General features: G+C 41.4%; 1 protein-coding gene across 8 annotated transcripts in view; it reads right to left on the bottom strand.

Moving 5' to 3' along the window:
* FRY (FRY microtubule binding protein) overlaps positions 1 to 25,064 on the bottom strand; it is a 444,805-nt gene that overhangs the window by 9,281 nt on the left and 410,460 nt on the right. For 7 of the 8 annotated variants that reach the window (XM_073662506.1, XM_073662507.1, XM_073662508.1 and 4 more), the window contains 7 exons: positions 22,731 to 22,928; positions 16,945 to 17,106; positions 10,063 to 10,226; positions 9,432 to 9,621; positions 9,071 to 9,220; positions 7,980 to 8,078; positions 7,258 to 7,341 (listed from right to left, as the gene is read on the bottom strand). In XM_073662506.1, coding sequence (XP_073518607.1) covers positions 7,258 to 7,341; positions 7,980 to 8,078; positions 9,071 to 9,220; positions 9,432 to 9,621; positions 10,063 to 10,226; positions 16,945 to 17,106; positions 22,731 to 22,928 — 1,047 coding nt within the window. The remainder of the gene's footprint in view (positions 1 to 7,257; positions 7,342 to 7,979; positions 8,079 to 9,070; positions 9,221 to 9,431; positions 9,622 to 10,062; positions 10,227 to 16,944; positions 17,107 to 22,730; positions 22,929 to 25,064) is intronic. The other variant, XM_073662505.1, reaches the window with a different exon arrangement.

Genomic DNA, 25,064 nt, shown 5'->3' with positions numbered 1-25,064 from the left:
GTAAAATTGAAAATTACTGTAGAATTTCTATGTCGTGTCTGGATAATTAAACATCAGTTTCAGATTATGTACGGCCTTAAAAGGATAAGATTCCCAGCATACAAATGTCTGTGGTATAGAAATATTTGCTCTAAATTCCATCCCCTTTTACAGTTTATTCCATGTTCTATAATAAGCGTTTCTTTGGGGTGTACCAATAGGTCTCTGCAGTCAAAATCAATTGAAGAAAAAAACCCAATCATAAACAATGAGAAGTAAAGGGTTCTGCAATTTGGACAATCCCTACTTGGTAGATGGATATTTTGACAAAATTTCCTCCTGCGGCAACATCCAGCTATCCGTTGGATAAACCTCGCAAAAAAAAAAAAAAAAAGTGTTCACTTTCCCTGCCGCACCACTACAGGAGAGATTACATAGTGTCTATTTACATCAATTGCTTGTCTGTGTAAGGCCGGGCTCAGAAAATATACAAAATTGTCCGTCTTTCATCAAAAAAACATAGACCGATTGTCATTCGTCTTTAATCCATATGCCATCCGTATGTCCGTTTTGTACATCCAACATGGCATCCGGTATAGTTTTAGAAATCATAGAAATTAAAATACATTTTCCTATGATAATAATTGTAATGGATCTGTGAAAAACGCATGACATATGGAAGGTAACCCACGTGTGATTGTTTTTTGTGCACTCATTGACTTCTGATTTGAAATTCGGATCAAAGTAGTGCGTGATGCGACTTTTTAAATGCGCGAGTGTAAAAACGTTCACACGAACTATCGCATTGGTCAGAGTGCTGCCTGTATGGTACCTGTGTTGCATACATGACAGCATGCAGACTGATTATATGCTTGTCTGAACAAGCGTTTAGTGGCTGCGTCAGGGCATACATCCGACCCTTCCTTCCCTGGAAAACGGGGTCTGGACGTATGTGCCGACGGGGCCATAGACTGTAATGGTGATGGTAGACGTCACGTTCGCTCTGCCGTGCACTTTTTGCAGGCGTATATGCCTACTGGAGGCGGACACTCAGATGTAGACTACTACGTCTGAGTGTCCACCTCCTGTAGGAGTACACTCCCGAAAAAAGTGCACGGCAGAGCTCACGCTCACTCTGCCATCACCATTACAGTCTATGGCCCTGTTGGCACATACAGTGGTGGCCAAAAGTATTGGCTTCTCAAGTCCTCAGACAGTTCTTTGGTCTTCTTTCTTGTCTCCATGCTCAATGTGGTACACACAAGGACACAGGACAGAGGTTGAGTCAACTTTAATCCATGTTAACTGGCTGCAAGTGTGATTTAGTTATTGCCAACACCTGTTAGGTGCCACAGGTAAGTTACAGGTGCTGTTAATTACACGAATTAGAGAAGCATCACATGATTTTTCAAACAGTGCCAATACTTTTGTCCACCCCCTTTTTTAGGTTTGGTGTGGAATTATATCCAATTTGGCTTTAGGACAATTCTTTTTGTGTTTTTTCATTGAAGACAAATTAAATGAAGATAATAATACCAAAGAATTTGTGATTGCAATCATTTTCAGGAAGAAACTGAGTATTATCTGACAGAATTGCAGGGGTGCCAATACTTTTGGCCACCACTGTACATCCAGACCCTGTTTTGCGAGGAAAGGGAGGGGGGGTGGGATGTCGGACATATGCCCTGACGTGGCTACCAAACGAAATTTGAAAGTATCCTAAAGGAGGACAGATGAGGATCCTGAACATAGGATCTGCTTAATAACTCAGAATTGACTAGTACCTTATAGGAAAATGTAAAAAAAAAAAAAAAAAGGTAGGAGGTAGGTAGAACGATCTTGTATTTGTTTGAAACACATCTAACCAGTTTGATTCAAAGGGAATGGGCAAGTTCCAAAAGTCTGTTTGGGTTTCTGTAATAATGCACACAGCCATATGATGGCTTAGTGTTTGAGCCATACTTTATAACGAAGCATAAGGCATTATCTGTTCCTTGGCACTAAACATATGGGTCATGAATGGAGTGTATCAACAGCTTATTAAAGGACACGCTAAAATACAATGTAAGTGAATCTGCTGGTCAGTAGACAAATCACCAACAGCCAAACAGCAGCATAACTGGGTCGGTGGGTCTACTGGAGCATGTGCCTTTAGTGCCAAGTTTCTAACAAGACACTCTCTTTTGATCACAGTGTTTTAATATATGGCTAGGACAGTGAATTTACCTTTGCCCCAGATAAAATAAAGCCTAAATACAAGCTTACATATAGAATTAATAATCTACAGAGTCAGGTAACTTTGTGAATAAATCAGAACTACAGAGTCGGTGAGCTAAACTTCCGGCTCCTCCATTTCTCCATGAAACGACTCCAGCGCTGACTCCTTCAGAAATGGCTCTTGAATAATAGTTAGAAATGACTAATTTATTGTAGAAAAATGGGGCTTTTCATCATGAAAACGCAAAAAAAAAAGTCAGGCTACTTGTAACATCAGAAAATATTTCATATTTTTGTTTCGAAGCCAGAGTTGTGGCCGGTACATTTCTTCCACTTCCACTGAAAAAGTAACTCCGACTTTATCTCTCCAGTCCTGAAATAAATTGCATTTCATGTATTCTACTGGTTCTGGATTACAGCCCACATTGTAAACAAGAGCTGCATTCACAATTCTGCTTGGCGTAGTTGAAAACACTCAAGCAATTTTGTTTGCAATTCACGTAGAATTTTTAAATTTTTCTCCTCTCCCCAAATAACTATTTTTGAGAAGAACTCTTCCATTTAAGACAGATTATTCTTCAACAGGTTTTCAATATTTCAATCTCCTTCTGTATAGTGACCTCTTCTTTTGAGAGGACCACCCCCCTTCTTGAAGAACATTTTTACATTTTGCACGGTGGTCTCCAAGATTTCATAATGTCAAAATGTTTTGACCTGTACGAACCTCAATGATTCATTTCATGTATAGGAGTCTTCTGCTAATATAAATAACAGTGTTTTCTGGGACATTCCTGTAGAAACTGCCAAATGAGTCAGAATTCCTTCCTTCCGTGAGATTATCCCTATGCTGGCAGCCCAAGAACAATGTGAATACCTGATACAATTAATATCTACTGCAAACTTTCTCGTTTTCCTCAAAAGTCTATAAAAAAAAAAAAAAAAAAAAAAAAAAAAAAATTATATATATATATATATATATATATATATATATATATATATATATATATATATATATATATATATATATATATATATATATATATATATATATATATATATATATATATATATATATAGTCAAAAACTTCTCATTTACATCAGATTTTAGAAAGAGACATACAGAAATAAACAAATATATAGTGGAAGAATCTTATACTGTATGCTTACGCCATACTTGCTAACTCTCCCAGAATGTATGTGAGGCTCCTGAAAAAAGGGGATTATCCTAGACTTCTGGAAGGTGTCCTGACTGCAATTCCCGGGAGCTGCCGCAGACAACATCATGATGCCGGGGCCCGGAAGTGAAGACGACTATAATATGCAGGAATGAGGAAGGGTGAGTATCTGCAGAATTCCATCTGGAGTCTATGTTTATTTAGGGGGTCTGGGGCCTGTATTGATTTTAGGGTTTGATTATGGGGTTCAAATACACGACTCGGGAATAAAATGGCTTCGTCTGGGTGGGTCTATGGCTGTACGCATGGTACCTGGCACAGGGGAGTCTAGGCATGCAAATTAGTAGCCTCAGGAATAAGAATCCATATAATATTCACTCCCTGTAGACACAGTCAAGATGCAAGAACCCTGAAACAGCCGTCACTTTCTTTTGATGACGCCTCTGGTTTTACTTATTTTTATCCTTAGCCATGTTGTAAGTCCTGTTAAAGGATCAGACATTAACTTACAGGGCAGATACCGAAGATTTTCCTAATAATCATACAACCAAGTATGGAACACAAGGAAAACATGGAGATTTTGTCCGCTTTCTCCACTTATAGCATTGAAAATCAGTATATTTAAAGAGGACCCGACACCAGGTCATAAATAACCAATTTTTACCCTTTTATTTCCGCTACTCCCAAATAATCCTTTTTTTGTTGTTTTTTATTTTGATTCGACATACAATTCCAGAGATATGGGCCTTTCAATTGTTAATTTTTAATGGGGTTCACAAAGGGGTGTGGCTCACAGGATAATTATGCAAAGCAGGCTAAGGACACGCCCCAAAATAACCATGTGAGAAACACCACCTGATAAATAAAAAAAACACAAAACAAAACAAAAATTATCACTAAATATAAAGGCCAATATCTCTGGAACCATATAGTGGATTTTAGCAAAACAAAATAGGGGAATCAGCAGGAATAAAATAAGAGCAAAAATGGCTGCTTTTGACACAGTAGTAGGTGCTCTAAGTTTTTGAGGGCTCGGCCGAATATCGCAACTGCTTATAGTCACAGGTTTTGTCCAACATTTTTGAAGAGATGTAACAAAGTACCGGTTAAAAGTTTGGTACAGTATATTATCAAATACAATCAAACAATGGATGAAATTAATATTCAGCTAGAGGCCAGAAGACATGAATTACAGAGAAGAGTATAATCAAAAAATTAGATTTTATGCAGACCCCATAATATACAAAACGATTCCCAGCATGTGGATTTACTGCTGGTGTAACACACACAGGGGCCCATCTTACAGCACGGGAGAGATACAGACACCATTACCATTCTCCAGATGAGCACTAAATTAAGCTCTGGCAGAAGCGTCTCAGAAGCACATGTGGGTATGTGAAGTTCTTCAATATACAACAGGAATTTAGAAATTTCTTCTATAGGTAAGAGTCAAATTCTGCCATGTCAGCTTAATATTCACATTAAAAAATATATAAAAATAAAGGGTTTATAGAAGCGGTGGGGTGGGGGCAGGTGGGATACATATTGCAAGCAGAGACTGCTGTTGCCATGCCAGGATTACCGGAAGGTGTGACATACGTACAATTCTGACGGAACCTGATGCAACGTGTTGTGTCAAGCACATCCTGACTTTTGCACAAACAGAATTAGGTAAAACTAATTTCATTAAAAAATACATGAATGAGTGGGTTGAATATAACAAGCTATGGCGTCATAATGCTCAGCAATACCAGCACGGTACAGATTCTGAACGAATTTGCGGTGTAATCTGAAAAGCGTTAAGATTATAAAATGTAAAAACATCTACATTATTTTAGAAAACTTTGATGGTGACTTATATCCTTGAGAATAAAAAGGATCAGGTGATTGTAGGTCAAAATTCTGATTGTTACCCTCCCCCGACATCTGTTACCAGGGCAGAGGCCCACCATGCACATTGCATGATCGGCTGCCTCCTTTTAGTGATATATTTTCGTAATAGGGTAAACCCTTCAAAATCAAGATACCAGGAGTTTCCTATGAACAGGATCACTAGATAATAGACATGCCCCAGTGTCACCAGTTGCACTTTAGAGTTTTTGGGCTATGGGCTCATGTTGTTTTTTTTCAGGCGGATTCCTCCTGGAACCCACCTGAAAAAACACTTAAAAAGTATGAAACATATGCACAGTAAGGTCAAAACGACTTGCTGTGCATGTCTTCCAATCTTTTGTAACTTCTTTAGGCTTCAAAAGCTAAAAAGTGACTGGTTTATTCTTTCAATGGCTTTTATACACAGTATATTATATATAATTTTTATACATTTATGTATAAAAAGAAGCCAGAGGCAAAGTGGCCACAAAATATATCTAAAAACACATCAGAAAAGATGCTTCAGAGAAAACAAGGCAAGTGTCTCCTGCTACAAACATGATGCAGGGACGCCATGTGCACATAGCCAGTAATATGTCTTAGGGTTCATTCAGACATCTAATTTTCGCGTACGAGTGCTATGCATGGTTTTCAGTAACACTCATACCCGAGATAGTCTATGGGGCCATTTACATGACCTTGATTTTTCATGGACCATGCGGGTCTGTAAAAAAAATCGCAGAGACATGTCAGATTTTGATCTGAGGTTCAGATCAAAATTAGCAATGAAAGTCTATAGATCCTGAAAAAATTTTTTTCATGAGAATTTTTTTTTCCTCCACGTACAAGAAAGACGGATGATACTCGGACCACACTCTGAGCAAACTCTAATCAACGTTTCATCAAAGTTTGCTCAGAATAATTGGTCAGTTTTTCACGTACATGGAATAAGCCCTTAAAAGAGTTTTCCCACTAACGAAAATTGATTTAAATCAATAGATCTTGGAATAATAATAACTTCCACAATTGGATGTGTGTAAATAAAATGTTCCTGTGCTGAGATAATCTTATAAATGTGCCCCTGCTGTGTACTGTGTAATGGCTGTGTCTGACTGTGCAGGAACATGGTCTGATCATACCACATCTCCTGGGCAGGAGAGGAAGCAAAAGAGTATACAGATATTACAGGAGGGGATCACAGCTGATTCTTTTTGTGAGGTAAAACATTTCCCCGTCTGTTGTTAAACAATGTTTTACTTCACAGAAAGAATCAGCTGTGATCCCCTGCTGTAATGTCTGTATACTCTTTTGCTTCCCCCTTCCTGCCCAGGAGCTGTGGTATGATCAGACCATGTTCCTGTACGGTCAGACACAGCCATTACACAGTACACAGCAGGGGCACATTTATAAGATTATCTCAGCACAGGAACATTTTAAACACATCCAATTGTGGAAGTTATTACTATTCCAAGATCTATGGATTAAAATCAACTTTCGTTCGTGGGAAAACTCATTTAATGTCAAAGGAGAGACGTCTTCTCATGTATTAGCAGCTGAAGGATCAGTACATTGTAAAGCATGTGTGTGGAGTGTCAGACAGGCCATTGTGAAAATAGTGTTGAATGTTGAGACTGAACAGATAAATTATTCTATATTGGGTTGTTTAATGATGACAACTCCTTTTTATATGACTTGCTACGCCGGATGTTACAGAAGATGTACCCCGCCCTGTTACTAGCCCGACCATGCATTACATGGTTAGCTGTTTGGGTGGTTTATGACCTTGGACCTCCTACAATCAGTTAATCGCTGGGACAACTTCAGCTCAGGTTCTTTCACCAAGATTTATTTCTGAAGTAATTCTGTACCGTTTCACGCTGTAGGACTGTATGATAAACATTCATTAGTTTCTGCTACATAATTATTACTGGAGAGTAAAGGTCTATCATCAGTAACAACAGCTTGTGGTAGCTAAATTCATGTATCCGATAAGTAAAGTAGTGAGATTTCTTACTTTTTCTTCTGAATCTCCCGGTTGACATGTGATAACTCCATCTTTTGAACCCCCCACGAATGTGGATTTACAATTTTTTAGCCACTAATTGGGATAAAATTTGAAATTATAACATTAATTTTATTACGCATTCAAAGTGAAGAATTGAAAATTCAATAAAATATAGTAAATGCATATAAAATATCAAATAAGACAAGCAAGCATTTTCGGGACTCATGTTTTCGTACTCACATTTCTCACATGTATATACATTATTTTACTTCCATGCAGTAGCCATAAAGGGAACTAAGCTGTTCCTACAATGATATCTGGATAGACTTGGCGCCACACAAATATTACTCTATTTTGTCATTAAAAAGTTATGGAGCTCATACTATCCACATTGGGTAAATCTAAAAGGTGTTAACCACTGAGAACTCTCAAATCTTAATATTTTTGGATAAACCTGTAATTAAATGTCTGAATTCGACTATAAATAATAATCGTCATCTGTTTCACTGAAACAAATAATCTTTTGTATTGATCGAATACTTCAAAATACCAGTCAGATGTGTTAGTGCTGATCATCGGATCAAAAACTGACTGCATCATTGGTGGAAAAAAATCCAAAATTGGCCGATTTTGTCCGAGGTGTTTGGTGCCATCGAGCAATGAAAGTTTGTCTGTCGCTCCATTTTCATCTAATGTGTATGGGGACCTTAAACAAATACATATATACTCACAGATACTGTAGCTTCTTTCCTATTGTTGTACGTGTCCAGGTATTCCTGCAGTTCTAAAACACTGAACTTTAACTTTTCGAGGAGCCCACATGATAACAGCTGAAAGACAAATGTATATTTGGTAACCATCTCCAGTGTACACTTTGGACTTCCCCACAATCTTAGCAATCTTGATGCCGCCTATAATCGCTGCTCATTTTACAGTTTGTCAGGCTTAGACCTCCCTCTATGTAAAGCAATCTATTATGTTTGGAGGAAGCGGAGCTGAGATTTTCGAAGGGAAGAATCCAACACGCTCGGATCCTCAAAACATCTCGAGAGATAGTGATCAGCCAAATGAATGTTCGGGAATTTGATGGGCAAATTAAAATTGTGCCCACTAAAATTCAATAAACCATCCAAAAGAAGGAAGGGTCCCATTAACTTCAATGGTGGAGATTTACCATACCTGCCAACTTTTGGCAACGCCTGGCCAGAAGTGGATTTGTGGAATGCGGAAAAGTCTTCCTCAAGACACTTTTAGGACCCTTCCCCCCCTCCTCTTTAAACTTCTACCATAACCACTAAATGTGCTTTTACCGCTGAAAAAACCCTCCTGTAATCTGAGGTGCCACCTGGTAGATGCCTCAGGGAGGGGGAGGTCTCACCTTTCCCAAGACAGTTGGTAAGAATGAGATTCAAGATCCTATCCCAATATGTAATAGGTGTAATAATAATAAATAATATTAGCAAATGCCTCCAATTAGAAATGCAGTATAGTTCTGATTCGCTCTCATGTACATGGCATTGCAGCAGCTTAGGTATCCATGGTTTCGACCACTCAGTGACTGTTAATGGTCGTAACCACGGATACCGAATCTAATGCAATGCCCTGCACATGGGGTAAGCGACATAGCTAATCAGAAGAACTATACTACATTTCTAATTGGAGGTATTGGAATAGGCTAATATTATTACACCTACTATATACCGGGATAGCATCTTGGAGATGGGAATACCCCTTTAACGAAAAGGAATTGGTATCGCTACAAAACAAATATTTAAAACTGCCCAAGTATTTCTCATAAAGATAAATCCTATACAACACTCACAGTCTCGGCATCCACAAAGAGAGTGGGACATTCGGAGCACATTGTCAGTAGCTGGGATGTGCTCACAAACTTGGACCCAATACCACGAAGGCTCTCTCCAAGATAACAGGCTGCGTCACAGGTCAGGAAGCAGAACCTCTTCTGGATACTCTGCAAGAAGCAATGGCTCAATTATACCCGTTGAATCAACATAAAAAAAAAAAAAAAAATCAGCCCCAGTAATCTATAGATTTTATTAAAACAATAGGCTAAACCTCAACTATAGGAATAGGTCTCTCATCATGTTGTAAAAAAAATAAAAATTCAGCATGCTCTGGATATTTTAATAAAATACCTTGAGCCCATTACCAGCAGAACCCACCTTGAACAAGGAGGAAAACACGTGAAAAGTGTAAACTGCACAAGACCCATCAGAGTCGGACATCAGCTGATTGATGTGGCTGCGCCAGGCTTCCTCTGCATCATCACACGCTGCCGGCTGAAATGCAGCCAATATGGCGGAGAAGAAAGGTGAAGGAGGTGGTGGCGTTATTCGGTCTCCATCTCCAAAACTTTCAAGAAGGGAAAAATAAAAAACACAGCAGTTATAATGTGTGTATTGTAACATGCAGGAACCATAGAGGAGTAGTCGATCCTTAATCACTTATCACTTGGAAAGTTTATGTTTTAAATATATTTTTTCCCCATAATTCATAGCACCAGAACACATTTTACAAATTTAGTTCTGTAAGGTCAGAACTACAACCTGAAATGCACATTGGGGAGTGCTCTTAAGTATATCCCCAATGTAGACTGCAAACACAGAGCACTCCAGAAGAGACATCTTTGTCGCAACGTTTTAATTAGATTCCACCAATCCGATCAAATTTTTCTTAATACCACAACAATTCATTGTTTAAAAAAAGCAAAACAACTATGTAGCTTTTGTCAGTGGAAAGCCTGTAACAAATCAAGAAAATATATGAAATAAAAAAAATAAAAATAAAGCATACTGAGCCAGTGCATATTGCTCCATCATCCGATCATCCTTCTCTTCCTCGGCCATCTCAAGGCTAAAGCTATCGTTACATTCAAACACTACTGGCATTTCACTCATTGACCCCGATAGGTCGTCTTCTTGTACAGTTGCATCATCTTCATCAAGAGCAGCATCCACCTAAAATGTGAGAATTTCATTTAAAAAGTAACATGGTAATCTACTCTAAAATATAAACAACAGCCCCAATATCAGATGGCTGTGTCTAGTTATGTTACATCAGTGTGTATGTATGTATTTTGTGTGTATGTATGTATTGTGAGTGTGTGTGTGTGTGTATGGTGTGTATATATGTATGTATGTGTATATGTGTATGTATTGTGTGTATATGTGTATGGTGTGCATGTATGTGTATGGTGTGCATGTATGTGTATGGTGTGCATGTATGTGTATGGTGTGCATGTATGTGTATGGTGTGCATGTATGTGTATGGTGTGCATGTATGTGTATGGTGTGCATGTATGTGTATGGTGTGCATGTATGCATGGCCGGCGTCAGCACCCGGGCAAATGCCGGGGCCCTGAGCAGGCAGAGGGGCCCACTGGCGGTCGCGCACCCCGCTGGGCTATGGGCGGAGGAGAGTGGTGTCAGCGCCCGCCCTTCTCCGCCGCTTGCTCAGGGCCCCGGCAGCTGGATACTTACCTCTCCCCGTGCCTCCGCAGATCAGCTGTCTTCCTGCTCTGCGCTCCCTGTGACGTCTCAGGTCAGAGGGCGCGGTGACGTCTTTACACCGCGCCCTCCCCTGAGCCGTCACAGGGAGCGCTGAGCGGGAAGACGCTGACAACACTGGAGTTCGGACCCGAGCAGCGGGCAGCAGGTGAGGAGAAGGGGGGTGAGTATTTGATTTTTTTTTTTTAATGTATGGAGGCATGGGGCAGTATAAAGAGAAGGGGGGGGCATTATAAAGAGAGGGGGGTGGACATCCTGCATGGGGCATTATAAAGAGGGGGCGTGACATCCTGCATGGGGCATTATAAGGTGGGGAACAGCCTGCATGGGGCATTATAAGGGGGGGGGGGCAGCCTGCATAGTGCATTATGTGCGGGGAAAAGCCTGCATGGAGCATTATAAGGCGGGGGAGGGGGCAGCCTGTATGGGGCATTATGTGGGGGGGGGGGGGGGGGGACAGCCTGCATGGAGCATTATAAGGGGGGGGGGGGCAGCCTGTATGGGGCATTATGTGGGGGGTAACAGCCTGCATGGAGCATTAAAAGGGGGGGGCTGTATGGGGCATTATGTGGGGGGTAACAGCCTGCATGGAGCATTATAAGGTGGGGGAGGGGGCAGTCTGTATGGGGCATTATGTGGGGGGGGGGAACAGCCTGCATGGAGCATTATAAGGGGGGGACACCCTGTATGGGGCATTATGTGGGGGGTACCAGCCTGCATGCAGCATTATATGGGGGCCAGTATCCTGTATGGAGCGTTATAAGGGGACCGGTATCCTGTATGGAGCGTTATATGGGGGCCAGTATCCTGTATGGAGCTTTATAAGGGGACCAGTATCCTGTATGGAGCGTTATATGGGGGCCAGTATCCTGTATGGAGCTTTATAAGGGGGCCAGTATTCCATATGGGGCCTTATATGGGGGCCAGTATTCCGCATGGAGCCTTATATGGGGGCCAGTATTCCGTATGGAGCCTTATATGGGGGCCAGTATTCCGTATGGAGTCTTATATGGGGGCCAGTATTCCGTATGGAGCCTTATATGGGGGCCAGTATTCCGTATGGAGCCTTATATGGGGGCCAGTATTCCGTATGGAGCCTTAAATGGGGGCCAGTATTCCGTATGGAGCCTTATATGGGGGCCAGTATTCCGTATGAAGCGTTATATGGGGGCCAGTATTTCGTATGGAGCCTTATATGGGGGCCAGTATTCCGTATAGAGCCTTATATGGGGGCCAGTATTCCGTATGGAGCCTTATATGGGGGCCAGTATTCCGTATGGGGCCTTATATGGGGGCCAGTATTCCTTATGAAGCGTTATATGGGGGCCAGTATTCCGTATGGAGCCTTATATGGGGGCCAGTATTCTGTGTGGAGCGATTCACCGGTTTCTGAGCTATTGTGGAATTTACAATAGATCTCACTCATGTAATGTAAGAAGTGAAATCTTTGCATTGTACTATATATATATATATATATATATATATATATATATATATATATATATATATATATATATATATATATATATATATATATATATATATATAATTTCTCCGCCGTATCTCTGCATCATGAATCGTGGTATGTGTTAAAGGGGCCCACGGGGCTTTCGCCCGGGGCCCAGAAAAACCTGGAGCCGGCCCTGCATGTATGTGTATGGTGTGCATGTATGTATGTAAGGTGTGTATGTATGTAAGGTGTGTATGTGTATACACCATACACATACACACAATACATACATACATACACTTGTATGGTATGTATGTGTGTAGTGTTTGTGTAATATGGAGAAAAGAAAAAAAGTTTGTTATAGTCACATACCTTAGAAAACCCTACTTAATTGGGGCTTTCCGATGCTGAATTCTATGGAGCTTTTATAACTCTAAGGCCACGATCACACGTTCAGTATTTGGTCAGTATTATCAATCAGTATTTGTAAGCCAAAATTAGGAGAGGAACTATCAGAGGAAAAGTATAGTAGAAACACGCCACCACTTCTGTATTTATCACCCACTCCTGGTTTTGGCTTATGAGACGTCCTCCCTGAGCGTCGGGGTACTCGGTGCCGGGCCAATGTAGGGCGGTGGTGCGGGGTGTCGTCGTGGCCGTTACCCGGTCCGTGCCCAGGGCTGTCACATGAAAATAATGGGCTTTTTGGATGAGTGGTTGTTCGACTACGCCATCTATGGTTTCTGGTGAAGGCCACCAGCACTGCAACAGTCCTCTGAGGCTGGTGTTCTGGCAGCTCGGTTGGTACTACTCCCCACAGGCGGAGTAGGCCTCAGGGCAGTGTTTGGTGAACTGTATGGAGGGATGGTGGGTGCAGTGCCGTGCGGGAATAAACAAGCGGAGGCGGTGAATGAAGTCATCCGGGTCTTTACTCACTTTAGATGAACTTTCAGCCGCAAAGCTTCTCTCTGCTACACACGGCGTACTGCGGCCACCGAGAAGGGGGTTCAGCACTTCCCAGGTAGATCAGGAGCACCTGTCGAGACCCCGCTGGTGTGTGTTCCTCTCCTTGGTAAGTTCTCCCACTGAGTCTTTTCCCGACTGTGTGTGGTATGAACGTGGTGTAAGGCCGGGTCCCACTGGGTAAACGAGGTTTGAGAGATACAGGTGGTGACTCCGCTCCGTCCGTATCCCCCTGGGATCCACTAAGCCTCCGGGCTTTTCTGACTGAGACGTAAAGTGACAAAGTCAGATATCGGGGGCCGGTTACCCCTTTTGCAGCTAGGCCAGAGTGAAGAATACAGGTGGCGGCTCCGCTCCGTCGGTATCCCCCTGGGATCCTTTTGCCTACCCTCTAAGGCCTTCTTAGAACAGGACCCTGACCGGGCAGAGACAGTGGTTAACTCTGACACGCTCCTCGTCTCAAGGCCAGAGTACGAGGACTGCAAATCTTCAGCCAGCTACAGACTCTTGCTGGACCCTGACAGAAGACCCTCAATCAAAAGACCTTGCACTTAAGATGGCCGTAGATTATATATGAATCAATAAGTGCTTCCTGTAAGTGTTTTCTCCACCCTCACCCACTACTTGGTTCCCCCTATCTTTGGTTCCCATCTCCTCTATCCCGGGCCAGGGCAGCACCCTGGTGCATTTAGGCCCCCTACAGGACAGGAGTGGTGTAGTGTTGAGTGTGAAGTGGGGTCCTGAGTGATGCTCCATCCTTACCTGGAAGAGGAGATACCACACCTCTATCTGAGGTGCAGTACCCCTGTGGCGACTGAACCCTCAGGGGCGCCACACTTACAAATACGGATGTAAAATACTGACCAAATACTGAACTTGACCTAACGGTCCTCCAGATTATGAATAGACCATCCGGACGCCATGAAGAAATACTTCCACAACTGAATAAAGAAACACTCCTCTGAGTTCCCCCAGAAAGGGCATCTCTATATACAGATTTTATATTGGTTCACGATGATGACTCTCTTGAGGCTTTATCCTCTACAGTCAGTACAATAAGCCAGGAGAGCCTTCATGATGTGAGCATGGGACATCTGACCCAGTAAGATTTTATAAGGTTGTGGAGAACAATTAACTTTTTTTTTGGATGTTACTGAAAATTGACATCCGCTTACAAAAGTAACAGCCAAAATTATTTTTAATACATAATATATATAGGAAATCTTTGTCCAAACCATCCAATCTACCTGCTGAAATGGTCTTGGTGGACTTTAGTACTGGTAAATAATTGACTCATAAATAACCTAAAAGTCTACGTTCACTGGAACGGCTGATCGGTGGGGTTTCCGGGTATCTCACCCTCAACTATCTGCTATTGATAACCTATCCAAAGGACTGGCCATAAATATAAAAGTAAAGGACAACCCCTTTTAATTAGAACTTGTCCACTTTGCTGGTGAGGTAAATTTCTCTGGATTTTACATGCAGAAAATCCACACCAAATATGCACTGTGTAAACAAAGCCTAAGTGGGTTTCCATGATCAAGAGTCAATGGGACAAGAGGGGAAAGAAATGCAATGAAATTTTAAAACATTACCTTTTTAAATCCCCGCTAATCCAGGGCCACTGCTTAAGCATTTCTTGCCGGTCTTTTTTTTTTTTTTTTTTTTTTAATAGCCTGCAGCTATGACGTCCCGTCAAGGAGTGGCTGTAACAGTCGTGTTGACGGGATGTCTACAGCCAAGTTACCAAAAAACAGCAGAGGTCACGCCACCGAAGCAAGTGATTGGCTACAGCGGCCATATGTACTGACGGGACATCATAGCTGCACAATAAAACAAAGAACGGGTGGGAGCACCGGATCAGCAGGGATGGACAGGCAGGCAATTAAATAGATAAATGCTTCATCTACTTAGAGGCTTGTTCTAGGTCTGAATTTGAAAATAATGAAATAACCATTTTATATGGGCACATATGTAAAATATATCAACCAATTTAAAGAAAAAAACATATAACCACCTTACGAGGGTAACAGGAAAGGTTGCAAATCTACGGACTCTGTATACAGCTGCTCAATTGTTACATACGGTACATAAATTATGTTAAGCCTCTCCCAATTCAAGCCAAATACACTATGCCAGAACATAAACACAGCCCGTATTATGTGACCGTAGCAAAAGCTATGAACGTTCCCTTGTTTCTAGGTTTGCAATCTGCGATTGGGTGTGTATGCTGCAATTTGCTAACAGCTTATACATAGGAAAGAAAACATTGATCAACTTTCACCAACCTTTTAAAATGAAAGAATCGAGTCTTCAATGCACCAATGCCTTCATACAGCAGAATAGAGCAGTTTTTTTTGTGCAAATCTAGCAAAATACTGTGGTCAGAATTTAATATTCTGATATTATGCCAAAACGGCATGAATTCATTCAAATGTGCACAATGGGCTCCCACATAGGAAAAGAAATCACGTAGAGGACATGCAACCCACATCATAAAAAAAAGCATTTTGTGCCCGGTGCCGGCTAACTTTGTGTATCTCATAGTCCGACATGCAAAATTATCAAAAATCAATTCAGGTCTATGTGAGAAGTGCTCAGTTAGCCGGATCAGCGTCATACATTACGCAGCGGGAATGCAGAGAAGTGTGAACAAGCAGACGTGGATTCATCATGGTGCATTCATATTTCACATGTAATAGATTTCTAAAAATATCACGCTACATAATTAATTCCACAAAAAAAAAATAAGAGAAAATGTTGAGGATTTTACACCGACCTATTGTAGATAGATCAGAGACAAGAGAGTCCACGACTCCCCCCAATCTACCATTATAAAACTATGAGAGAAGGGTCTTCGGACGGTCTTAGGCATCAGGGCACCGATGCAACAGCTACCACTATACCCCCTGATGCCAATATCATTATTACTTTGCAGCACTTGGTATTCGAGGTTGTCTTTTACCAAGTTTGTGTAGGTTCAAAAATAAAACAAAAATAATTTTTTAAAAAACCAAAAAGTTGTTTGTTTTCCTAAGAATTTGGGAATATTTTGGTGCTACATACCTACTTAATAAATTACTTAAGTCAATTATTCGTTATCACGAATAAAAGTACATAATCCATTTTAGTAATAAACATTTCATGGAACAGGTTCCCATTCATTAACGTTAATTACTTGTCTTTAATGTAAAGTCATATATGAACTTGATCAGTGACCAACAGAAGCCTGGAGCTTGGTTGGTTCTCCAATCCTACATCAATAATGCTACAGATATGGATTTGATCCATAATATATACAAATGGAATTGTAAAAAAAGGGTCGATATTCATTATTTCCGCTTACTTCTAAGTGGAATTTCACATTGTCCATAGCGAGAAACCATGGAGGAGATGTTCTCGCACAGGTTCGTGAAAACCAACATGCATCACCAGACACTATTTAGTATCTTCTGCATTACTGTGGTCCATTAATAACCCCCCAAAAAAGTTTATATACATGTGAAATATTATGCTACAAAGCATAGATCCTAGCACAGGACAAGATCAATATTATTAGCCACCAAGGTTAGTCTAATTTATCAAACTTTCTATTGCTAGAAAGGACCAGAACCATCTTCCTGGTCTCTCCAGTAAAGAACGGCTTAACAATATGGCCTTTAATCAGTATATTAGTCTCCAGCTATAATTTTAGATTGGAAAAGCAGCCATTCAGCCATGGCCAACATTTGAGTTCTACCAAAACTCCATCACCTTAGGATCCTCAGATAAGAGTGGATTAGTGATTTCAGGCAAAGACGCGTCAAAACTAGAGGTTCTTGTGTTAAGGGAATGGGGGTCGGCAGAGGTTGTGTCACATGATGTGGAAGGAGACTCCATGTGATTTGTCTCTTCTGAAGGAGATAGGCTTATGATCTACAAGAAGAAGATAAAGACATTGTGGGTTATACGCTGTCCAATACAAATTTGTCTATAGCGCCAATATATTCCGCAGCTCTTCACAGTTCAGTACAAACAATTCAGACGTCACAGAGTAATAAAAGCAAACAAGGGCAGTGAAGGCCCTGCTCACGAGAGCTTCCAATTTATGTGGAAATAAGGATGACATAACCAGTAAAAAGTGCTTGTTTAGTATAATGGACCAGCCGTATTTTCTTAAAAACAATACATAAAAACTGCATAAGCCAGTCCTCCAGCCAGAGCGTGCAGGAACATGGAGTGTGTGGGTTACTGTTAAATAGGAGTCATGTTTTGTATAACGAAGAAGGGGGGGGGGGGGGTAAATGGAGACATTACATTGAGGAGTATGAAAGGCCTGCCTAAAAAGTTACATGTAAAAACTGTAGAAGTTGGAAAGCTGCCAGATTGTTAGGGGTAGAACATTCCAGAGAGCCGCTGCAGCACAAAATGCTTAGATCATATATGTCAAACTCTGGCCCGTGGGCCAAATCTGTCCCGTGACACCAGAACCACCATCCCAATGTGGGGCCATTATTCTGTATGGAGGACTATGTAGGGCCCATTATTCTGTATAGAGGACTATGTGGGGCCCATTATTCTGTATGGAGGACTATGTGGGGCCCATTATTCTGTATGGAGGACTATGTGGGGCCCATTATTCTGAATGGAGGACTATGTGGGGCCCATTATACTGTATAGAGGACTATGTGGGGCCCACTATACTGTATGGAGGACTATGTGAGGCTCATTCTGTATGGAGGACTATGTGGAGGCCATTATTCTGTATAGAGGACTATGTGAGGCCCATTATTCTGTGTGGAAGACTATGTGGGCTCCATTATTCTGTATGGAGGACTATGTGGGCCCATTATTCTGTATGGAGGACTATGTGAGGCTCATTCTGCATGAAGGACTATGTGAGGAGGACTATGTGAGGCCCATTATTCTGTGTGGAAGACTATGTGGGGCCCATTATTCTGTATGGAGGACTATGTGGGGCCCATTATTCTGTATGGAGGACTATGTGGGGCCCATTATTCTGTATGGAGGACTATGTGGGGCCCATTATTCTGTATGGAGGACTATGTGGGGCCATTATTCTGTATGGAGGACTTTGTGGGGCCCATTATACTGTATACTGGTTGGCCCGTGAATTTGTCCAAGTTTTTCATTTTGGCCATCTGTGTTTGAATTTGACATCCCTGGCTTAGATAATGGAGGTCACTGAGCCCCCCCCCATACACATTAGGTTAAAGTTGACCAAACTGTTCATATCGGTGGGATCTGATGTGTAGAAGGGTCTCCCTACTCTCTCCAGACAGATCATGTCAGAGAAAAGAAGGATAGGGCCGCTGGGATTTCAATACCCTTTGCTTTAAGGGAACAAGTATACCCTGACAGTAGCTTATAGTGTACACATGTGAAGAGTTAAGAAAGTCGAACGAACGGCCAATAGCCTTCTCATGTGTACGACTAGCCTTAAGGGACATTTACACTGCGCGATATACAGCGATAAACAACCGCCAGCCGGCAGAATATTTGCCATATTTCTACTGGCCGATGCCGCTTCAGTGCCTACAGACTATCATCATTCTCGGCAGTGCAGGTCCTATTGACACACAACGATGTGCTGCCGAGAACCATCTTTTGTACAAACTAAAAATTAATTTCACCTGATGAACAAGCGTTTCGCTTGTTCGTTAAGTGATTGGCAGCACAAATATAGATGAACATGGATGCAGCATTCAGTAAAGTGATCAAAGACGACAATGAATTAAAGCAAAAAAAAATGTTGGGAATGTTTTCATACACAGTAGTGCCCCATAGACATCCATTAGTGCCTAATTATGGCTGCAAACAGTTCAGAATCTAGCTAGAATTGGAACATTTATGCATTAGGATATAAACCATGTTATAACAATCTAAATGTATATAAATAAAATCCGTCATAAAATGCTAATCAATAAACTAAAACTAAACGTGACTCTTTTTGGGGTGGGTTGGGAATCATCTCTGCTCCAGGTAATAAAACTCACAGGCACTTTAGCACCCATTATTTTTTATTTTTCATTCGAAACTATTATTTCATAACTTTTTCCATGCTCAGTCTCCTGACTGTTCCATGTTTACAAACTCCTTAAACTACATATTAAAAGTATAATGTGAAAATGGCCTCCTGCTCCGACTCCTCTGTGCTCAGTCTGCTGTGGCAACTAGACCCCAGTTTCTAATATGACACATTTGCATGGTCCAGGAGCCTTGGGGGCATCACATCTTTATGGATGAATATTTATGGACGTTGGAAAATTAATTAAATTGCAACAGTCCTGTGGTCTAGTCTCTACCCTGGAACCTGATGGGTCAGAATGGAATTCTAACATTTTTCAGGGGGGCTATTTACTATTTCTTCAGAATTCTAGTGCTCTGAAAAACAGTATTGCATATTGTGGGAGCTAAGGGGTAAAGTTGCTCCTTGTGCAGAGTGACATGCCAGGCCTGGCATGTCAGAGTGAGGAGACTTATAGGCCATGTAATGCTCCTCTGGGAAATTAAGTATGCAAAAATTGCTACTTCCAATAGGTGGCACTAGAGTTCAAGTCCTCTCCCTCTCTGAAGAGGCAATTTGACTATATGATGGGAGCTAAATTTTTCTGATACAGAGCTCCAAATCTGCTGCTTTCAAAAACAATAGAGTTAATAAAACATCATGTATGCGTGCAGTTGTGGTGATACAGAGCTTAGTACATATGGATTTATACAACTCCCAATATTCCTAGTAAGCTGCACTATAATTGGAATGATTATTCCACCCTTAAATAATTAATACCCATCTACTAAATAGCTTAGCAGTTTCCATCAGTGGCAGTTTCGTTAACCCTTCATAGCTTAAGGGCATGTCCTGCTTTCTAAAGTGACGGTCTCTGGTTCCCTACAAATTAATTTAGTGATGAAATAATGAGAAGAAACCCAATAAAGTTATGTTTCTTTTATACAATGCTGGACGATACTTTTCCTATTGTCAATCAAGCCAAGCCAGTGTCAAGAACAGAATGTAAAAAACACACGGACTGTGCTGATCTGGTTTATCTATTCATTTATTGAAGATAAAGGGAATGTGTCAGCAGGTTTTTGCCATTTAATCATAAATTAGGGGCAGAGAGGCTGATTCCAGAGATGTGTCATTTGCTCAGCTGCAGTTTTAATACAGTGTTTTATCAGCAAGAGATTATCACTGCAGGACTATGCACCATGTACAGGCCAGTCCAGCTAATCTTTGTAACCCCGCCCCCACCACTGATTGGCAGCTTGCTGACAATGCACACAGTAAGCTGCCAATCAGTGTTGTGGGCGGGGTTATACAGAGCTCAACAGTCATAGAACTGCTACACCTACAGCAGAGAAAACAGGGATTTTACCAAAACTTCACCAAGTAGTCCAGTAAATGACAATGCTGGAAACAGGCTCTCTGCCCCTACATCATGTTGCGCTCAGATTCCATAGCAAAACAAACCTGCTGACAGATTCCCACAGTAACACACATTACACAGCTGTCAGCAGAATGATCATTTTGTCGACAGCCATCTCTCTTCACAACCCCATAGACCGGGATGCTCAGAGTAAGCCGTACATTTTTGTGTTCTCAAGGAGAGAGCTGCTGCCAGAATCATCTGAGCGTGGATCATCTCACAGACAAACAAAAGGATTGGCCAACTGAATTACAACCGCCCGAGTCTTATAGCCCCCAACATGAACAGTTGGGGTACACTCAGAGGCTTCATACATATTAGATGGTAGAAATTGGTGGATTCAGCTGATTTATCTAATGTGTATGGGGGTTGGGACACGGCCTGGGGATTCTGCGCACAAAGTCCATACCACTGGGAAGGGCGTTTAAAGATTGCTAAATTTCTTAGACTTCATCCTCCTAGTTTAGCCATAGCCAAATACAATAGTGACATAATGGTCCATGTACCTGTGGCTATGCAACCCAGTGTCACCTGTTCTTGCAGCTTATGGGGGTCTAATGGCTGGACTCCCTCTTAAAGGGAATCTTTCACCAGGTTTTTGAGGCCCTATATGAAAGCAGCATGATATAGCAGCAGAGCCCCTGACTCTAGCGATGTATCACTTATTGGGTTGCTTGCTGCAGTTTTGATAAAAATTCCTGTTTTCTCAGCTGCAGATCTAGCAGTTCTCTGAATGCTGAGCTCTGTATAACCCCGCCCACACTACTGATTGACAGCTTTCTGTATACATTCTGCATAGGCAGAAAGCTGTTGGGCAGATTTATACAGAGCTCATGAATATGGGGAAGATTTACTAACCCTATAATGATAATTTCCTGCTGATAAAAAAGTGATTTTATCAAAATTAGAGCTGCAGCCCTGTAACTGCTACCTCACTGGAATCAGGGTCTCTGTTTCCACATTATGCTGCTCTTAGATATTCTGGTTTCTGGTGACAGATTCTGTTTAACAAACAGCCTATGGAGAGATGTTAATTTTTAAAGCTGGAATACCCCTTTAAGTGTATATAACAGAAAGCAGATGAAGATATCTCAATATCTACCTATTCTATAGACCGCAGCACTTTACATGTTGCTAAAAGTTTGCGTAGTCGGAAGGGTCGCAGGCAGGGCTAAGAGCATGTTGACAACTAGTTTTGTCCCTTAACTACAGCACAGTTTGGCAATTAGATTTATTTTTTTTGCTGTTAAAGTTTATTTTCAGCTGTAATTTATAGAAGTAGACAAATTGGTAAATAAATATGTATATTTACTGCTCTACGTGACTATAAATTTAACACAAACTCTGCTATTATTGTGTTATTTCCAGTAGTGAAACATGACTTTTAATCTGCGTTAACACATCAGTGTGAAACGTCCGTGTGATGACATTATTTTTTTTTAATCGTAAAGCACACGCACCGATTAAGTAAAATGTATCTTTTCAGACATCTGTTAAAGGGAATCTGTCAGCAGGTTTTTGCTATGTACTCTGAAGACAGCATGAGTTAGGGGTTAAAACACAGATTTCAACGATGAGTCACATAATCAGGCTGTGTGCTGCTGTTTACTTACAATGAAGATTTTATCGCTAGGACATTATTATTGCTGTGACTAACTGGCGAGTGAGCACTCGTCTGACTCCGCCCCCTCCTCTGATGAGCAGCTCACTGTCAATAAACAATCTACATAGAGCCTGGTGGGGGAGGTGGCAGCTTCCTCAGCTCGGCTTCATGCTAAATCAAAGAACTCTGATTGTGTCAGAACGGCTGCACCCAGTAAACTAAGTGATATATTATTGGATTCGGGGTCTCTTTGCCTTCATCAGGCCCCTCTCAGATGAGATAGCAAAAACCTGCTGGATTCCCTTTAAATGAAGAAGCATTTCCTATTCTGATCCAATTTTGAGGATCAGAGTAGGTCATAGTCAAAGGGTCTATGTGCTGCCCGTTAAACAAAAAAGGAATAAAAAATTGCACATCACATCGATAAAAGGGGGGAGAAAAGTACAGTCACAAGTATAAAAACAATCCTCTCTAGGCTCCTTCTCCCGTAGCCTCGTCCTTGGACTTACCAGGTCAGAGGATTCCAGGATTTGGCTTGTGGTGAGGTCTTCTTCTGAGGATTCATCGGAATCATCCTGGTTCATTTTGCTCAGGCTGTGTGTGCTTCCAGAGAGCTGGCTTTCCTCCAGGAGCTGCATATCGCACTTATCCAGGCTGTCAAGAGAACGTCTGCGAACTCCCCAGTTGAAATTATCCATGCTTTCTCCCTGAAATCATACAGATCAGAGGTTGGTGACAAAGCTGTGGAAACAAACGTTCACAAAAAGCCTACACTACATCAAAAACCTTACGGTATGATAACGTCCTTCAGTAAAGTGTTTTTCTACTGTAGGACGTCGGTGTCCCCTTCCAGGCGGCTGTGTTTCTATCTGCACGTTCCATTCCTTGCTTTAAAAAGGACAGCCATACGGACCCACCCAACAGCTAAGTGTTTAATTAGAAGTCATACGAATAGTATGTTTCCTTGGCTAATCTTCAAAGCTCTTGTATTTTCACAAGATCAGCAAATACATGGGCAGGGTATTCCAACAGCCTAGAGTGGGCCAATAAGATATTTGCTATGACTCAAATGACAATCTGCAGAGATTTTGGAAACCTATAGGTCCGGTCGTCTTTTAAGAGTCATAGGACCTGGGTGCAGAATCAGGACGAGTGGGTAGAAAACATAGCGGGTGGGAGATCACTAGGGGGATACGGCTTCCTGTGCCGCACAATACACTAATTACTTACTGTGCGGAGAAGGAAATTTATACAAATGCAGGAAACAGAACAACGTCCATTCATACAAGACCGGCTGTTACTGGGGGATGGACGCTGTACAGTCATTTATTAGTATAGGGATTAGAGAATTAATCATAAAGGTACTTCATGAATGTAGGTGGCTTGTTGGCTTATCCCAAAATTAACGAATAGTGTAAAAACCTGAGGACCTAAAGGAAATCCCATAAGTAAAGCTGTAAAGAAATCACAAGGGGCCTAATTTATCAAAGCTGTCTAATAATGAGACCGTTGCCCGTAGCAACCAATTAGAACTCTGTTTTTATTTTTTTCCAGAACAGTTTGAGTGTTGAGCTTTGGTTGCTATGGGCAATAAAGACTAGTAATGGTCTTTGTTGCCCTTTGCTACCAAATCTCAACCCCTTCACCACCTTGCGATTTTCCATTTTTGCGCTTTTGTTTCTTCCTCCCCTTAACCTTTTTTTTTTATTTTTCCATCAATATGGCCGGCCATATGAGGGCTTGTTTTTTTGCGGGACAAGTTGTACTTTTGAATGACACTACTGATTTTACCATATAGCGTACTAAAAAATTCCAAGTGCGGTGAAATTGCAAAAAAAGTACATTTCCACAATGTTTTTTTGGTTTTTTTTATTTGCCATGTTCACTTAATGCTAACACTAACCTGACAATATCATTCCCCAGGTCAGTACAAGTACGCAGATACCAATCATGTATAGGTTATTTTTTATTTCAGTGGTGAAAAAAAATCCGGAATTTGTAAGAAGAAAAAAATTTACTTATGGTGCCATTTTCCAAGACCCCTAGCGTTTTCATTTTTCGGGATGTGGGGCTGGGTGAGGGCTTATTTTTTGCACCCCGAGCTAATGTTTTTATGGATACCATTTTGGGATAGATGCAATAACGAACGACCAAAATATTGTATTTTATTGCAGTGTTGTGGCGACCAAAAAACCGTAATTCTGGCATTTAAATTTTTTTTCTCGTTACGCCGTTTACCGATCGTATTAATTTACTTTATATTTTGATAGATCGGACATTTCTGAACGCAGAAATAGGTGTATTCTTTATTCGAACTTGTGTTTTTTTCATTTTTTTTACCGGCTTCAATAGTCCACTTTGGAGACTTGAAGCTGCGATCGTCACTGTGATCATAGCTTCAGCACTGCGATCATCACTGCGATCATAGCATCAGCCCTGCTATGTGTAGCAGAAATCACGATCTACTATGAATGCCGGCCACGAGCCGCCGTTCATAGGAGATTCACAACGACAGGCACAGGGGTCTTTTGCAGAGCCCCAGCTGTCATGACAACCCATCAACGCCCTACAAACCTATGACAGGGGCACCGATGGGCGGGACTTGTGACGCGCTTCCGGTCAGTGACCGGAAGTGATTGACAGCGGGATTTAACTGGCTGCGGGTGGATCCGAGAGGTTAGAGGCACATGACAGCTGATCAGATCATCTGTCATGTGCAGAAAAAGATGCAGGCTCAGCATCAGAACCTGCATCAAAGGGAAAGACATGAACTTTGATGTACCTATAAATCCAAGGTTGTGAAGGGCTTAAACTGATTTGGAAAAATGAAAGCTGAGCTCTTA

The sequence above is a fragment of the Phyllobates terribilis genome, unplaced genomic scaffold (assembly GCF_046119375.1).
Source record: "Phyllobates terribilis strain yellow unplaced genomic scaffold, ASM4611937v1 Scaffold_2__4_contigs__length_985480577, whole genome shotgun sequence".
NCBI classification, from domain to species: domain Eukaryota; kingdom Metazoa; phylum Chordata; class Amphibia; order Anura; family Dendrobatidae; genus Phyllobates; species Phyllobates terribilis.
Note: the sequence above shows the minus strand (reverse complement) of the source record. Positions and strands in the feature narration are given on the sequence as shown.